The 17,916-nt window shown below is 46.6% G+C and overlaps 1 protein-coding gene across 3 annotated transcripts in view; it reads right to left on the bottom strand.

Annotated features, from left to right (window-relative positions):
• Positions 1 to 1,232: 1,232 nt before the first annotated feature.
• The window catches only part of LOC106565708 (E3 ubiquitin-protein ligase TRIM62), a 35,234-nt gene continuing 18,550 nt past the window's right edge, over positions 1,233 to 17,916 (bottom strand). For 2 of the 3 annotated variants that reach the window (XM_014133109.2, XM_014133108.2), the window contains exons 3-6: positions 16,696 to 16,791; positions 11,544 to 11,869; positions 7,252 to 7,367; positions 1,233 to 4,057 (exon numbers count right to left, since the gene is read on the bottom strand). In XM_014133109.2, the coding sequence (XP_013988584.1) occupies positions 3,504 to 4,057; positions 7,252 to 7,367; positions 11,544 to 11,869; positions 16,696 to 16,791 (1,092 nt within the window). In that variant the 3' untranslated portion in view covers positions 1,233 to 3,503. The remainder of the gene's footprint in view (positions 4,058 to 7,251; positions 7,368 to 11,543; positions 11,870 to 16,695; positions 16,792 to 17,916) is intronic. The other variant, XM_014133110.2, reaches the window with a different exon arrangement.

Here is a 17,916-nt window from a genome sequence, read left to right as displayed (position 1 = left end):
TCCTTGTGAGCAGAGTTCCATTCGTCATCTTTCTCAAGGTCACTGTGTTTACTTGTATTCATATACTCCCTGATCTAAACTCTGGGCAACACTATCTGGTCTACTAATAATGTCTATGGCATAATTTGATTTTGAGTGAAGGTGCTCTCTCCAGCTCAGAGTAACTACAGTTATGGTACCTGTGCGAGAACAGCCCAACTTTACCATTAGCTCCCCATTCCTTAGTAGGGGACAGTGAAGACAACTCACACAACACTCCCACCTGAGCCACGTTACCTATATGGTGAGAGTTTCCTAACGAGGATCTCCCCCTGGGAAAAGATCTTTCAGTTTAAATGGACAACTTCCCCTGAGGTGAAGTTAGATTCATTACAGGAGTGTAACTGAAGGTAGAAAACAGAAATGTAGAAGAAAATGCTACTGAGATATCCTGGTGGTCTGACTGACTGACACGAACAAAGGCTCTCTGTTGTTGACTGCTCTGTTGCCAGGTCCACAGTTCCCCTGTAATGATGATGTGACTGGTATCAATCTGCCCCAAAATAGCATGAATAATTATGCATGAGGCTGTCAAACTACAAGCAGCTCTGCCATGATAAAGTGGCCTCTAACAACAGCATTGATGTCAAATATCTGGCTAGCTGTTGCTTCTTATTTCCGATGTTCACTTTAAACAGTTATCAAAATTATAAATGAAATCTCCCTTTTTTTTAAGAAGGCATTCTGAGATCTCCAGGCGTTCTCCCCAGATACAGGGGACAGACGGCAGACAGGGAGACAGTGCGTGAGGGATAATTCCCGGCAGACAACACAGTAAGGCTCTTCCGTGCGGTGAGGTTGTATTGTGTTCAGATTAGACAGTGTGATCCATCACGGGGTTACTCGCAGATTTCTATTCATCTAGTTGAGAAATGCCTCAGCATGTGAACGAGAGGAACGTAGAACAAAGTCTCTGGCTTGCCGTGCCGGGGAGGCTTTCATAGGGCTGGGAGTTGGCACATCTCAGCTGAAATATGCACCTTCACACAATGTATGCTAACAAGCATTGGCTTGCACAGGCAATTTCTCTCATACTGATATCTTGTAGCTGCTCTCTCCTGGAGTTCTGTTAGACATTCTGTGTAAGCATTTCACTTGCATATTGTCAAAGGACTCAACAAATGTATTAGAGCTTCATGTTAATGTACCAGTATGTGTCAGTGTGTTTCTAAAAGGACAAAGTCAATGAGACCTTGGTTTTACCCGTCTTTAATTGTACATGAAAACCTTTATGGACCTCTAGCAGCAGAAACACAGAGTATGTTCGCACAATGAAGGGTGCACAGCGGCCATCATCCAAAAGACACAATCCTCATTAAAAAGTGTTCACATAATGGTCCTTATTCTGACCCCCACCAGTTACCCACCACCACCCCACAATAATCAGCTCCTGCTTGGTGTCCATATCAGTTACCCACCACCACCCCACAATAATCAGCTCCTGCTTGGTGTCCATATCAGTTACCCACCACCACCCCACAATAATCAGCTCCTGCTTGGTGTCCATATCAGTTACCCACCACCACCCCACAATAATCAGCTCCTGCTTGGTGTCCATATCAGTTACCCACCACCACCCCACAATAATCAGCTCCTGCTTGGTGTCCATATCAGTTACCCACCACCACCCCACAATAATCAGCTCCTGCTTGGTGTCCATATCAGTTACCCACCACCACCCCACAATAATCAGCTCCTGCTTGGTGTCCATATCAGTTACCCACCACCACCCCACAATAATCAGCTCCTGCTTGGTGTCCATATCAGTTACCCACCACCACCCCACAATAATCAGCTCCTGCTTGGTGTCCATATCACAGGACAGCAGTCTTGCTTCAAATACACCCCACAGGGTTCTGCATCATACTGCACTCTTCAGAACATACCAACAAAGTAGGGAACTGCCCCAGCTCTTCAAAGTGAAGACACACACACACACACACACACACACACACACACGGCAGGGATTTAGGGGGTACAGATGTGATATTTTATCACTTCACCTCACAGACGAGGAGGCCAGAACATAGATTTAACACCAACATGCGCACACACTAACATACAGACGTAACCACACACACACACACACTCTCCTGGCGCTCTCCGTGCTGGACTTGGTTAAGGGACAAGAGCTTTTTATTATACATTCTGGAGGACTGGCCTTAAACTTGATTCATATGGGGCAGGAGCTAACATGAACTGAGCCTCAGAACATAGTGTATTCTGTTTACGCTGCAACAGCCTTATGGAACTAAATGGATGTTAGAAGAATGCCAACAGGCCAGGGCAGTATAATAATAATAATGTACTGTAATATTGTTCTCCTTGGCCATTTGTATATCCTTAAAGTATTTAGACAATCTATAAATATATTAAAAAACAGTGTCCATAGCATTTACTAGTTTCAACATATTTGAAGAAGAAAGTGAGAGAATGACTGATTAAAAACATTCTAGAGCTCATTAATTGCAGCGTCATGCTGCTCGAGTCGTAAGTGGTCTCTGCCCCATAGGCCAAGTGTAAATCAGCAGATGTCAAGATTCATTTATTGAGATTGACCTCTGACACCTACAATGCAATGACGAGATGCCATGGGAGGGAGGAGGCAGGGAGATGGAATCAGGAATGTACGAGCGCTAACACTAAGTGAATAAATAACCACAGGTACAGGACAGCTAGAGTAGAGCGCTAGCGTGCTGGAGGTGAATAAACCAACAAAGCATGACTCTGTGGGGAAGGGAGGGAGCGGTGAGGACAGCAAACACTACTACAGTGACCATCACTAGACCACACGGACCATGATTCTGCCGTTCCAACACGTCGTGGACTGACTGACTGAGTCAACGATGGAAAAGTGCACGTGTGACCTGAGGGAAAATAATCATCATTTTCATCAGTAAAGGGTACATGGAACAGCACTCACTGCCACCACCACGGGCGTTCACTCACAACGGCTAACTATGCCAAAGAAAAAGGACCATAGGGGTGTCAGACACATTCCACAAACACAGTTAAGCCAACTGCACAGGGGAAGAAAAGTGACCAGAGTCAAATGTCTGGCTACTGAGAGAGAGAGCAGCCATCTGTCAGTCTGGGTACTTGTAAGGAGAGCAGAGCCCTTGGGCTTGTGCAAGGTGGTCCTCAGACAGCAACAGCACAGAGATCCCCCCACTAAACCATTGTGGTATGACATCATCTATGCAGACAGAGTCTCTCCTTCCACCAGTGAAGAAGCGTTCCAATAGTCTTTCCCAGGTGAGAATAGTGAGGACCCACACCGACAGGCAAAAAGAGAGGACGCGCAAACCAGACAGAAAAACATTCCATAGTCATACACCCTGTTGTTTTTCTCATATTCCTTCATTTTAAAACTAGCTGTTTTTAGGATCTTAGTTATATCATCATCATCCTATTGTCAGGTTAGGGTTGAGGTGAGCGATCTGTCTACTGACACTGTGTAGCTCTTATAGACGCACGGTGTTGATTCTCAGCGGCTGGACATTCTTGCCGTTGGCGTGGCTCTGCCCGGGGCTAAAGTAGGGGCAGAGCTTGGCCGGGAATGTCTTCTCCCTGTAGGTGTACAGCCAGGACATGTCGTCAGCATTGTAGAACACCAGCAGGCCCTTGGGGTAGTCCAGGTACACGCCCACCTTCTCCAGCTTGCTCTTGACGTTGAGGCGGGTCCAGGGCTCGGTGCAGGCGCTGTACTGGTTGCCGTCGTGCATGACAATGCAGTAGAAGCCACGGCTGGGCTGGATCTGGATGCTGCCCTTGCGGCTGACCATCTCGTTGGCCACACCGATCATCCACTGTGTCTTCTCTGACACCATCACCTCCCAGTAGTGCACCCCAGAGCCGAAGCCCTCGGCCCCCAGCACAGACACCTCCACGTCGAAGCGCCGCGGGGAGTCCTGCAACGGCTGGGGGTGCAGGTTACCATAGGCTACGATGGTGCAGTCATCTGATAGGATGAGTCTCTGGTGGGCTGTGACGGGGTCTAAGGTCAAAGCTGCTGGCACTACGGGGAGAGAGAGAGAGAGAGAGAGAGAGAGAGAGAGAGAGAGAGAGAGAGAGAAGGGACACATTATGTATGGAGATACAGGGTTAACGTGGAGACACAACAGAGACAAGCAGACAGGGCTAGCCCAGATAGACAGTTACAGATAGACATCTTCTTGAAATACTGTTTGCCAAGAGAGAAACACGTATAAAATATGTTATGAGGACGCTCCCTCTCTGACAGACACTAGCTCCAGAACTGCTGTCATTTGGTGCACTCCATTTTCACTATCAACACTGTACTGTCTGAGTTCTATGCTGAGGCAGTGAAAATATCCTGGCATCCCATTTCAGCCAGTCCCTGAACTGGAGAGGGGTCCTGACGTCAAGTGGATACAAATTGATCTCCAAAACGTTCTATTTAAAAAGTTATACACCAGATGGATGGGAGAGGACCAAGGACATTTCATTTGGAAGGAGGAGCTGAGCTGTGTCAATGGCAGTCTGTCTGCAGTGGTCACTGTAGCTTCAAGCTGCCGTTTCTGCTCTAGCAAAAATGAGCTGATGCAGCTGAAGGACCCTATCAGGAACAGAATAAGGGACTGTCATTGGTGTTGGGATGACATGGTTGTAATACACCCTACATCTACTGTTATCATATTTTAGGAAATGAAGAAATCATGAAAAAGTATTTACATCAGCCATGTTTGGGACTGTTGGTTCACACACACTGACAATGCTAAAAAGTGAAAATCCCCCTGTAATTCTCACAAAAATCACAAGATGTCACAAATTTCTCAACAATTCCTCTGGCTGCCACAAGTCTTGATCAACAACAAATTTCCTGTTTCATACATTTTGTTGGTGATTTAGATCCAATAATTATTCTTTTTTTATATACATGAAGGGAAACCTTAAGATAAAGCATCCACTTGTTTAGAGAGAAAAATATTGATTGTTTTTGAGTAAAGTAGTAATATGTTAGTATGTTGGGGGCGAGATGGGCATCTCGTCCCTTTATGATTGATCATTTGTTTCTAGCTGTAATTTAGGCACTGGCTAGCCCAGTTAGCTAACTAGCAACCTCACTAGCCGAAAGTCTGAGGTGAAATAAACGCTTAGCAGCTCGTTAGCATAAGCCAATGTCTGCTAACCCCCAGTTAGCAGGATTCGGGGTCAAAGTTAGAATAAGGGCCAGGGTTAGACTGGCAGGCATAGACTGGTTTTATGGTTTCATGAAGCAGCACACAGAATTATTCATCCGTATCCCACAACATCAACCTCTGTCACATCCACCACCACAAAGCCTACCCAGCACCCACAGGTCTCCAGTGACCTTGCTCTGAACGTCAGCACCGATTTTAGGAAATATAAAGTAGTATATAGTGAGATTAGAAATAAGTGTTTACTGAACCAATACTCATGAGTTGTTTGTTTTTGTTTAAAGTACTAGTTCTACAACAACAAACAGCAGCAAAGGTCATATTGGAGTTGTCCCCCAGGCCAAGGATACAGGAGGTGAGGCCTAGGTAAAGAAAGGCTGAGTCGGCTACAGTCCTGGAGGACAAGTAAAAAAACTAAGAGAGAATGAAGAAAGCAAAGGGAGAAAAAAACCCTGACACTGGAAAACCCGGTGACACTGGAAAACCCGGTGACACTGGAAAACCCGGTGACACTGGAAAACCCGGTGACACTGGAAAACCCGGTGACACTGGAAAACCCGGTGACACTGGAAAACAGTCACCTAAATTCCTAAAAAACACATAAAAAAATTTAAATAAAAAAAAGGTCAACTGTAGCCATTTATTTTCTTTTATAGTTTGTTACCATAAGCATGGCCATCATCCACCTAAAAAAATGTTCTCCAAACTCAGCTTTTCTGTGTCAGCAGTTAGACATTGATCTTAATGGGGGGGGGTCTTACCCCATGTTAACCTACATTCAAAGTACCTTGGCCACCACTGTGTGATGTTATACTCAGTGTCATGCAAAGGTATGGAAATAGAGCTGTGGTGGGAGGTGGTCATGCAGATAGACCTTAGAGTCTACAACTCTGTGTTGGCCTGGCATGGCTGGGCTGCCAGCTACATGTAGTTAACTGTGGGTTAACTGTGGGTTAACTGTGGGTTAAGGAGTGAGTTTGGTTGTAGCACTCCACCCCTGCCTGCTCCACCACCTTGAGTTTTTTTCTTCAGTCATTATGGAAAACTGAACTAGAGGAACAATGGCGGCTTGTTCTCCTCACTCACTTCCATACATAGAGGTGGTTTAGAATAAAACAGACAGAGGGGAATTTGCCAAATCTCCCCCTTGTTCCTCGGTAGTTATATCTTACAGTATAAACAGGAGGTCTGGCCAGTAGCCAGCAGGCAGGACAATGTCTTTACTACACAATGACATTGCCAGGCAGTGTGTTTCAATCAATCCATTACAATGCCACTCTCTCTTGCACACATACAAACAAATGCATTCATACCCCCTCTCTCTCACACTCAGACACACACATGCTATTTTTCTAATTGGGAACATAGATTAAAAAAAGGCACGGGTTTGAGAGAAGAGACTTATTATTCCCCTAAACTATCATCTGATGGGATCGAAAGGCGTTGTGCTGTCACTGTGGCAGCCAGTGGTGATGGATTGGAACCGATTGTTCCATTTGGCACGCAGTCAAGGGAGGCCAAGAAACCACCCTGCCTTCTCAGCAGCTACAGGCCAAAATGGGTGAATCTATTGAAGGACTGAAATATTCCTTGGTGCATTATTTTAAATAACCTTCTCTAAGAGTGAGTGATGGCTGGGGGCTTAGGGAGAATATGAGGAGAGTGGGAGAAGAGGAGAGAGAATAGCTCATCATCAGCTCTCCTAACAGAGAAGGGCATCTCAACCCTCCAGCCACCATTTTCTCATCACGCAGTTCCTAAAGCTCAAGCATTCCATCTATTTTAATGCAGGATTAGCTCCCACTGTGTGAGTCTGTTCCCAAGGTTACTATTATTTCCTTGTTCCGTATAAGGCATCAATTTAAAGCCCAATTTAAACCTCAATCTATGCTACCCTTCCATGGTGGAAGACAACAATTTGTATCATTACTGATGGACGTGTTGAGGTATTCGGGAGTATCTAACAATTCATAAGAGGCTCCTGTTGAAGCCCATGCTGTTACACAGTTTAATTGGGTGAGGGTTAACGGTAACCATAGGTGGTGCATACCTGGTGAAATATCCTGAAATAGAGACTTCCATATTGTGTACTGCAGGGGCCCCATGTACTTGGAGGTCGGGAAATCTTCATATGTTAAATTGGTCTCATGTATCTTTCCTTTTATCCTGTGGGGGGAGAAGGACGATCAATGTCATTGTCAATAATCTACTCTTACATTCACATCTCTTTGCGCCCTCTGTGAGACGTCTCCAGTAGGCGTCTTTGCGCCCTCTGTGAGACGTCTCCAGTAGGCGTCTTTGCGCCCTCTGTGAGACGTCTCCAGTAGGCGTCTTTGCGCCCTCTGTGAGACGTCTCCAGTAGGCGTCTTTGCGCCCTCTGTGAGACGTCTCCAGTAGGCGTCTTTGCGCCCTCTGTGAGACGTCTCCAGTAGGCGTCTTTGCGCCCTCTGTGAGACGTCTCCAGTAGGCGTCTTTGCGCCCTCTGTGAGACGTCTCCAGTAGGCGTCTTTGCGCCCTCTGTGAGACGTCTCCAGTAGGCGTCTTTGCGCCCTCTGTGAGACGTCTCCAGTAGGCGTCTTTGCGCCCTCTGTGAGACGTCTCCAGTAGGCGTCTTTGCGCCCTCTGTGAGACGTCTCCAGTAGGCGTCTTTGCGCCCTCTGTGAGACGTCTCCAGTAGGCGTCTTTGCGCCCTCTGTGAGACGTCTCCAGTAGGCGTCTTTGCGCCCTCTGTGAGACGTCTCCAGTAAGCGTCTTTGCGCCCTCTGTGAGACGTCTCCAGTAGGCGTCTTTGCGCCCTCTGTGAGACGTCTCCAGTAGGCGTCTTTGCGCCCTCTGTGAGACGTCTCCAGTAAGCGTCTTTGCGCCCTCTGTGAGACGTCTCCAGTAGGCGTCTTTGCGCCCTCTGTGAGACGTCTCCAGTAGGCGTCTTTGCGCCCTCTGTGAGACGTCTCCAGTAGGCGTCTTTGCGCCCTCTGTGAGACGTCTCCAGTAAGCGTCTTTGCGCCCTCTGTGAGACGTCTCCAGTAGGCGTCTTTGCGCCCTCTGTGAGACGTCTCCAGTAAGCGTCTTTGCGCCCTCTGTGAGACGTCTCCAGTAGGCGTCTTTGCGCCCTCTGTGAGACGTCTCCAGTAAGCGTCTTTGCGCCCTCTGTGAGACGTCTCCAGTAGGCGTCTTTGCGCCCTCTGTGAGACGTCTCCAGTAGGCGTCTTTGCGCCCTCTGTGAGACGTCTCCAGTAGGCGTCTTTGCGCCCTCTGTGAGACGTCTCCAGTAAGCGTCTTTGCGCCCTCTGTGAGACGTCTCCAGTAAGCGTCTTTGCGCCCTCTGTGAGACGTCTCCAGTAGGCGTCTTTGCGCCCTCTGTGAGACGTCTCCAGTAAGCGTCTTTGCGCCCTCTGTGAGACGTCTCCAGTAGGCGTCTTTGCGCCCTCTGTGAGACGTCTCCAGTAGGCGTCTTTGCGCCCTCTGTGAGACGTCTCCAGTAGGCGTCTTTGCGCCCTCTGTGAGACGTCTCCAGTAGGCGTCTTTGCGCCCTCTGTGAGACGTCTCCAGTAACTGCACCATTTTCTCTGTTGTTATCCGTCAGACTCTGGATTCCCCAAGGCTTAATGTTCTACAGCAGTGTAGATTGACATGGGTGGGGGGGGGTCAGCTGTAATGCTATTACTGTGTCAACCCCCACATTAGTCATTCTCATCACTCCCACATGTAACCTTGGCCTCAGGCAGGAAGAGGTGGTTTTCCCACTAGGGATGTGCATCATTCCCTTTCAATAAGATTCGATATGCATCTAGATGCCTGGGCTCCGATACAGGAACAATAGCTTTCAGTCCGATTAGATTACGAATCAATGCGATTCAGTTCAATGTGATTCAAAGCACTAACATATGTTGCATAAACACCATTTTCCATTGTAAATTAAAGTCTGCTGCTGATGGAGCTCATGAGCTGGTCTTCCCTGAACTGGATCTGTAGGAGCTGACGTGTGTGTATGTATGTACTGTGTACTATATACAGTTGAAGTCGGAAGTTTACATACACCTTAGCCAAATACATTTAAACTCAGTTTTTCACAATTCCTGACATTTAATCTCAGTGAAAATCCCTGTTTTAGTTCAGTTAGGATCACCACTTTATTTTAAGAATGTGAAATGTCAGAATAATAGTAGAGAGAATGATGTATTTCAGCTTTTATTTCTTTCATCACATTCCCAGTGGGTCAGAAGTTTACATACACTCAATTAGTATTTGGTAGCATTGCCTTTAAATTGTTTAACTTGGGTCAAACGTTTCGTGTAGCCTTCCACAAGCTTCCCACAATACGTTGGGTGAATTTTGGCCCATTCCTCCTGACAGAGCTGGTGTAACTGAATCAGGTTTGTAGGCCTCCTTGCTTGCACACACTTTTCAGTTCTGCCCACAAATTGTCTATGGGATTGAGGTCAGGACTTTGTGATGGCCACTCCAACACCTTGACTTTGTTGTCCTTGAGCCATTTTGCCACAACTTTGGAAGTATGCTTGGTGTCATTGTCCATTTGGAAGACCCATTTGCGACCAAGCTTTAACTTCCTGACTGATGTCTTGAGATGTCGCTTCAATATATCCACATACTTTTTCTTCCTCATGATGCCATCTATTTTGCGAAGTGCACCAGTCCCTCCTGCAGCAAAGCACCCCCACAACATGATGCTGCCACCAGCAGCCACCCCCGTGCTTCACGGTTGGGATGGTATTCTTTGGCTTGCAAGCATTCCCATTTTTCCTCCAAACATAACGATGGTCATTATGGCCTAACAGTTCTATTTTTGTTTCATCAGACCAGAGGACATTTCTCCAAAAAGTACAATCTTTGTCCCCATGTGCAGTTGCAAACCGTAGTCTGACTTTTTTATGGCAGTTTGGCATCTTCCTTGCTGAGCGGCCTTTCAGGTTATGTCGATATAGGACTCATTTTACTGTGGATATAGATACTTTTTGTACCGGTTTCCTCCAGCATCTTCACAAGGTCCTTTGCTGTTGTTCTGGGATTGATTTGCACTTTTTGCACCAAAGTACATTCATCTCTAGGAGACAAAACGCGTCTCCTTCCTGAGCGGTATGACAGCTGGGTGGTCCCATGGTGTTTATACTTGCGTACTATTGTTTGTACAGATGAACGTGGGACCTTCAGGCGTTTGGAAATTGCTCCCAAGGATGAACCAGACTTGTGGAGGTCTACAATTGTTTTTCTGAGGTCTTGGCTGATTTCTTTTGATTTTCCCGTAATGTGAAGCAAAGACGCAAGAGTTTGAAGGTAGGCCTTAAAATATATCCACAGGTACACCTCAAATTGACTCAAATTATGTAAATTAGCCTATCAGAAGCTTCTAAAGCCATGACACAATTTTATGGAATTTTCCAAGCTTTTTAAAAGCACAGTCAACTTAGTGTATGTAAACTTCTGACCCACTGGAATTATGATACAGTGAATTATAAGTGAAATAATCTGTCTGTAAACAATTGTTGGAAAAATTACTTGTGTCATGCACAAAGTAGATGTCCTAACCAACTTGCCAAAACTATAGTTTGTTAACAAGAAATTTGTGGAGTGGTTGACAAATGAGTTTTAATAACTCCAACCTAAGTTTACATAAACTTCCGACTTCAACTGTAGATTTTCTGACTGACGCATACTAAATTTGGATTGGATTGGGGTCCACATGTTTAAGATACAAGTGCATCTGTGAATCGTTACCTTACTATTTTCACCACTTTGAAGCCCTTCTCAACCCTGCCTGGGAAAGCTAGGGCTGCACAGCTAAACACTGATCATCTTGAGGAACATTGAAAAAAAAAGAAGAAAAGAACAGGGTGTTTGGTGAGGCAAGGCTAACCATTCACCTGCTGTGCATTTAAGTGACTGTTAGCCTGAGGAGAAACCACAACCTTGTCAAGCCTGTTCTCACAAAGTTACAAAGAAGTATTGGAAAATGTGAGATGGCGAACCTGTACATCAGTTCATTCTTCACTCATTCCTGTCAATGCCCTCTGGACTGGTTGTTAGAACGCCTACTGATGCAACAACTTCCTCAGTTCACCTTATCAATCCCTCTAAGATCTTAAATACTTCAACTCTATCCCCCGGAGCTCACTCTTTCACAGATTTCAAATAATGAGCCCTGTATATCTGGCCTGTTAAGCTATCTGTCAGAGACCCGGGATAAGACTCATTGCCTAACTCTGCACTTTCACTCCAAGATATCAATATCACTATCCTGACGATGAGCAGAATGGATTACATTCAGGGGATGGTGTTATGTTAGGAGGGTAGTATAACATAACCTCAGACAGCGTACTATCTTACAAAAGTTTAGGACTGTGGCTGTTTGGAAGAAGAGCTGATCCATGGTCAGTCAGACAGTAAGCAGAGCACCTCTCGGAGGTGAGGGCAACACCCTCCAGGAAGTCATGGCGTCCCGGCTCGTTGAGGCGCTCCTGCAGGATGCCGATGCCCTCCTTGACGTCACGCAGCTGCTGGCTGAAGCGCTGGATCTTGTGCTCGATGTCGGAGAGCGTGCGCGCCGTGTCAGTCTCCAGCTCCTCTAACATGGCCTTCTGGCGCTCGCGCAGAAACCGCTGTAGATGCTCAAACACCTCGCCGATGGTCGCACGAAGGCCCTTGGCCGACGACTGGAAAGAGAGAGAGGGCGAGAGGAGACGGGGACAAGAGAGAGAGATGAGAAAGAGAAGAGGGGGATGAGAGGTTATTTATTTACAATGAAAGTGCAGGTTATGCTACAACCATTAAACATTATCAAATCAAAAATCGAATCTAACTATTTGTCACATGCGCCGAATAAAAGTGTAGACCTTACCGTGAAATGCTAACTTACAAGCCCTTAACTCTTCTTGAAGTGTTGGTTAAGAAAATATTTACCAAATAAACGAAAGTAAAAATAATAAAACACAATAACAAGGCTATATACAGGGGGTACCGGTACCGAGTCAGTGTGCGGGGATACAGGTTAGAGGTCATTTGTACATGAAGGTTGGGGTGAAGTGACTATGCATAGATAATAAACAGCAAGTAGCAGCAGTGTACAAAACAAATGTGGGGGGGGTCAATGTAAAAGTCCGGTGGCCATTCATTGTTCAGCAGTCTTATGGCTTGGGGGGTAGAAGCTTTTAAGGAGCCTTTTGGTCGTAGACTTGGCGCTCCGGTACCACTTGCCATGCGGTAGCAGAGAAAACAGTCTATGACTTTTATGGGCTTTCCTCTGACACCGCCTATTATATAGGTCCTGGATGGCAGGAAGCTTGGCCCCAGTGATGTACTGGGCCGTTCGCACTACCCTCTGTCGTGCCTTACGGTCAGATACCGAGCAGTTGCCATGCCACGCGGTGATGCAACCGGTCAGGATGCTCTCGATGATGCAGCAGTAGAACCTTTTTAGGAACTGGGGACCCATGCTAAATCTTTTCAGTCTCCTGAGAGGGAAAAGGTTTTGTCGTGCCCTCTTCACGACTGCCTTGGTGTGTTTGGACCACGATAGATTGTTGGTGATGTGGACACCAAGAAACTTGAAACTCTCGACCTGCTCAACTACAGCCCCTTGATGTTAATGGGGCCTGTTCGGCCCGCCTTTTCCTGTAGTCCACGATCAACTCCTTTGTCTTGCTCACATTGAGGGAGAGGTGGTTTCCTGGCACCACACTGCCAGTTCTCTGACCTCCTCCTTATAGGCTGTCAAATCGTTGTCGGTGATCAGACTGTTGTGTCGTCAGCAAACTTAATGGTGTTGGAGTCGTGTTTGGCCACACAGTCGTGGGTGAACAGCGAGTACAAGAGGGAACTAAGTAAACACCCCTGAGGGGCCCCAGTGTTTAGGATCAACATGGAAGACGTGTTGTTGCCTACCCTTACCACCTGGGGGCGGCCCGTCAGGAAGTCCAGGATCCAGTTGCAGAGGGAGGTGTTTAGTCCCAGGGTCCTTAGCTTAGTGATGAGCTTTGTGGGCACTATGGTGTTGAACACTGAGCTGTAGTCAATGAATAGCATTCCCACATAGGTGTTAATTTTGTCCAGGTGAGAAAGGGCAATGTGGAGTGCAATAGAGATTGCGTCATCTGTGGATCTGTTGGGGCGGTATGCAAATTGGAGCGGGTCTAGGGTGTCCGGGAGGATGCTGTTGATGTGAGCCATGACCAATTTTATTTTCCAATGATTGCATGTTAGCAAGTAGAATTGATGGCAGTGGGAGTTCTGTCTCTCCTACAGATTCTCAGAAGGCAGCCTGATCTGCTTCCTCTTTTCCTCCGGCTTTTCTTCACACAAATGACGGGGATCTGGGCCTATTCCCGGGAGAGCAGTACATCTTTCTCATCGGACTCGTTAAAGGAAAAAGCGTCTTCCAGTTTGTGGTGAGTAATCCCAGTTCTGATGTCCAGAAGTTATTTTCGGTCATAAGAGACGGTAGCAGCAACATTATGTACAAAATAGGTTTTTAAAAAAAGGAAAAAAAGATCAAATTGCACAACTGGTTACGTGCATGTACAACGGCAGCCATCATCTTCGGCGCCATCTTAACAACTGGGGGGTTTGAGCCCTGAATGCTGATTGGCTGACAGCCGTGGTATATTTGTATACCACGGGTATGACAAAACATGTATTTTTACTGCTCTAATTACATTGGTAACCAGTTTATAATATCAATAAGGCACCTCGGGGGCTGGTGGTATATGGCCAATATACTACGGCTAAGGGCTGTATCCAGGCACTCCACGTTGCGTCGTGCATAAGAACAGCCCTTAGATGTGGTTTATTGGCCATATACCACACCCCCTCGGGCCTTATTGCTTAAATAGAAAACTTATGTCTAATCAAGTGCCTCTGTCACTCTGCCTCTGCACTCTTAAGCTACTGCCTGCCACTTGACAAGATTCAGTAACCCCATGGCTTACTTAAACAATAAGGCACAAGAAGGGGTGTGGTATATGGCTAATATACCACGGCTGTGGACTGTTCTTATGTACGACGCAACGCAGAGTGCCTGGATACAGCCCTTAGCTGTTGTATATTGGTCATATACTACAAACCCCTGAGGTGCCTTATTGTTATTATAAACTGGTAACCATGGTAATTAGAACAGTAAAACATTTTTTTTGTCATACCTGTGGTATACAGTCTGATATACCACAGCCTTCAGCCAATCAGCATTCAGGGCTCGAACCACTTGGTTTATAAAAACCTTTTTAGCACCTAACTACTATGTAAATTCATTGACTGAAAAAAATCGAATAGTCAAAGGCAGGGCTTCTAGGGACAATCCCCATCTGCTGTTATAGATCATCCAACATTAAATCAATACAAAATGTGCCATCATAAGAACAGCCTATACAGAGAGCATTAGGAGTAGAATAGGGCAAAGCTCAGCCTCACTGGAAGGTTGGGACAGTGGAAGAGGCCCTAGAGCACAGTTAGTCACATTGTGCTGTTTTAATAGTGGTACTGCTTGTGAGATAGAGAGCATGTTTAAAAGGCTGATGCTGTGGGGTCGGCTGGGGACAGAAGGCAACATGTACAAGGCCAGCAGATAGTCAGTGAAAAGGATGCTGTTATGGGAAGAGCAGTGCTGTTGATGAGGGAAAAAGGAGCGGAAGCTGAGGAGAGGAGAGAGTGGGGTGAATTGATTTGTAGTCGTGGGGAAATCAAGGAGGGCGCTGGACTTGAAGAGGAAATGAATCATCTCCAATGCTAACAGCAACAGTAGCAGCAGAGACAGAACAAAGAGAGGAGATCCAAGAGGCTCAGTCCAGTAACAACTGGAGGGAGCAGCTTCTCACACAGGGCTTCTGTCTGGCTGTACAAAGGAAACATTCACTCTGTTCTAGTAGTTTCTACTCCTCTCCATCACAGGGAGCACCAGGGAGCAGCATCAGAATCTGGGTTTTATTGCTACTGCCTGCCATAAATCAATTTCCCTCCAGCAGCATGCCTGTTCCTGTAGGAACCTAGTAGCATTCCCCCTGCGCTGCTGGGAACTTTAAGCCTATTAAGATCATTTATCTCCAATACAGAGCAGGGCAGGAGTGGGATGTGAGTGTGACAGTGAGAGGAGGACAGGACTGATGAGGCCTGCAGCAATGCAGTAACCATGTGCCAGTCTTCTCCAGGCTGGGTCTCAGAGAAGCAGCACGTTAAATCAGACAAACCCCCATGGCCAGAGAATCAGACACCATGTCTGCTCTTCAGACAGGGAAGGGGATGCCCCTAAACACATGGGCCCAGGACTGGAACTAAACTAGAGCACCAGAACCAATATAAACCAATTAAGTGACAAACAGCAGTGTTAGGGGACATTTCGGTCATACCAAAACAAGGGTAATGGCAGCCTCACACCACCCTGCTCAAAGTTTCAGTTTCAACACCTTCATGTTGCCTGGGAGAGAGGGGTAGAGAGGATTATGGGTGTTTGAGGTGGGCAGTCTCGCGTTTCAGGATTACATAACATCATTTGTGGGTGCTTTGATCAGATCCTACAAATCAATTCTTCTTTGGTTTCTGTGTGTGGTCAAGCAGGAAGAGCAGGAAAACAGAGCATTTCATTGTCATCAACCTAAATGTATTGGAGAGGCAGGGAGATCGATTTAGTTCCCCTATGGGCCTTTTCCAGGCAACGCACATTTCTTCGGACAAATGGATGCAAACCTAATGAGATGGGCTGATTTCTAATGGAGGGCTAGAAGAGCTCCAACAGGCAGTCAGCTGAAGGTGATGGCAGGATGGCAGGTCTGCCTCTCTGGGCCAGAGCCAGGTTAAAGTAAAGTCCTACGGACAGGACAGGAAGACGGGAGGGCGCTGGCTGGGCTGGCGTGCCAGGGAACAGCCAGCATGTAAACAGCAGAAAGAACGACACCCTTCCACTCTGTCAGACAGCCCTGCCTTTGTGAAGTCATCAAAGGGGGAAGAGATGAGACAGAAAAGGTGACTGAGGAATATCTGTTGTATTGAGTGGCTGCTCTTACTCCTCTGATTAAAACAAGGTGTATAGATTAAAGAGATGCTCAATAAACCAATCAGTTCAGTACAGACAGGTGGAGGGTGACAGAGATGGGATGAGAGACAGACAGAAACCACTCGACCATTAACTTGGTCTCTAATGGGTAAAAAGACTCTAAGTTACCTTGGTCTAAGTGAATGTCCGTGCTTGGTGTGCTACCTTGGTCTCAGTGAGTAGTGCTTAGTGTGCTACCTTGGTCTCAGTGAGTAGTGCTTAGTGTGCTACCTTGGTCTCAGTGAGTAGTGCTTAGTGTTCTACCTTGGTCTCAGTGAGTAGTGCTTAGTGTGCTACCTTGGTCTCAGTGAGTAGTGCTTAGTGTGCTACCTTGGTCTCAGTGAGTAGTGCTTAGTGTGCTACCTTGGTCTCAGTGAGTAGTGCTTAGTGTGCTACCTTGGTCTCAGTGAGTAGTGCTTAGTGTGCTACCTTGGTCTCAGTGAGTAGTGCTTAGTGTGTTACCTTGGTCTCAGTGAGTAGTCTCTGCAGTAGCTGCAGGGCCTCTGTGTGTCCCTTCTCACTGTCCTGCAGAGTGGCCAGCTGCTCCTTCATCTCCCTCTGCAACAGAACATAGACAATATATTAGCGAGCGCGAAAGAGAACGAGCGAGAACGAAAGAGAGCGAGCCAAAATGGACTGGGTACTGGGTCTGAGGAACGGAGGTTTCCAGAGAGGGTTCCATCAGAGAGAAAGTGGGTCTCTGTGCTGCTGTCACCAACAGAGGTCCCCCGGGCCCAGTCTAGACAGAGGTCCCCCGAGCCCAATCCGCTGCACACACAGTGACTTGAATTCTAAAAGCAACATAATCCACTTAGCATTTCCAGTCATATGAGCCTGTGCCTCTAAGTGTCAGAAGTGGAGCAGGGGAACTGCAGGTGCAGGGCTTGAGAATGTGTTCAATGTCATGCTGCCAGTGAAGATCATTGCTAAGCTCTCCTCCAGTTCCAATAGTCCAGAGGGATAACAGAAGTCTAAATGGGACTGTCAGTAAAGAAGGACAGAAGGGGTCATTACAACAGCGGTCAGTCATTTAGCTGCTGCGGAAAGTACTGAGAGGAATATCAATGCAGCAATAGAACATTTCTTCCTGTTGACTATCAAATATTCAAGCCAACAGTCTTCAAATTCAGCTCTTTGGCACAGAAACAGGCCAGGCAGACGTTCAATGTACTTTGGTTTACGATGTGCTGACGGAAGAAGCCCATTTCATTGGTTATAATATTGGCTACAAAATAGATGTGGAAAAGACACATGTGGGGAGTTTCTTTCTATTCAGCTTTGAATGAGCCTTTTCAAGGACATGGACTAAGTAAAACAATCTCCCAGTGCTGAGATGGAACGTGGCTTTACATTTTAATGATAGGAAGACTGCAGTAGGATCAGCGGGTTCCATTTCTCTCAGGGCCAGCTCCAGCCTGCAATAGGTCAGAGGGCACTCTCCTCTTACAGGCTATGGACCAATCCGAAGAGAGGAGCGCCGTTTACACGGGCCTCTGCACTGCCAGGGACCTCACTCTGTTGTCTGACTGGTTGTTGTAAGCAGATCATTGTATTGGCCTATAGCATCGAATAATTAAGAATAATCTTGATCCAAGATACTAACCGAGAGAGGGGCAACACTGCCCCATGCCATTTGAAACTTCAGTCTGTCTGTTTATGGAGTCAAATCAAATCAAGCTGTAT

Source organism: Salmo salar, chromosome ssa12 (genome assembly GCF_905237065.1).
Source record: "Salmo salar chromosome ssa12, Ssal_v3.1, whole genome shotgun sequence".
In the NCBI taxonomy this organism is placed as follows: domain Eukaryota; kingdom Metazoa; phylum Chordata; class Actinopteri; order Salmoniformes; family Salmonidae; genus Salmo; species Salmo salar.
Note: the sequence above shows the minus strand (reverse complement) of the source record. Positions and strands in the feature narration are given on the sequence as shown.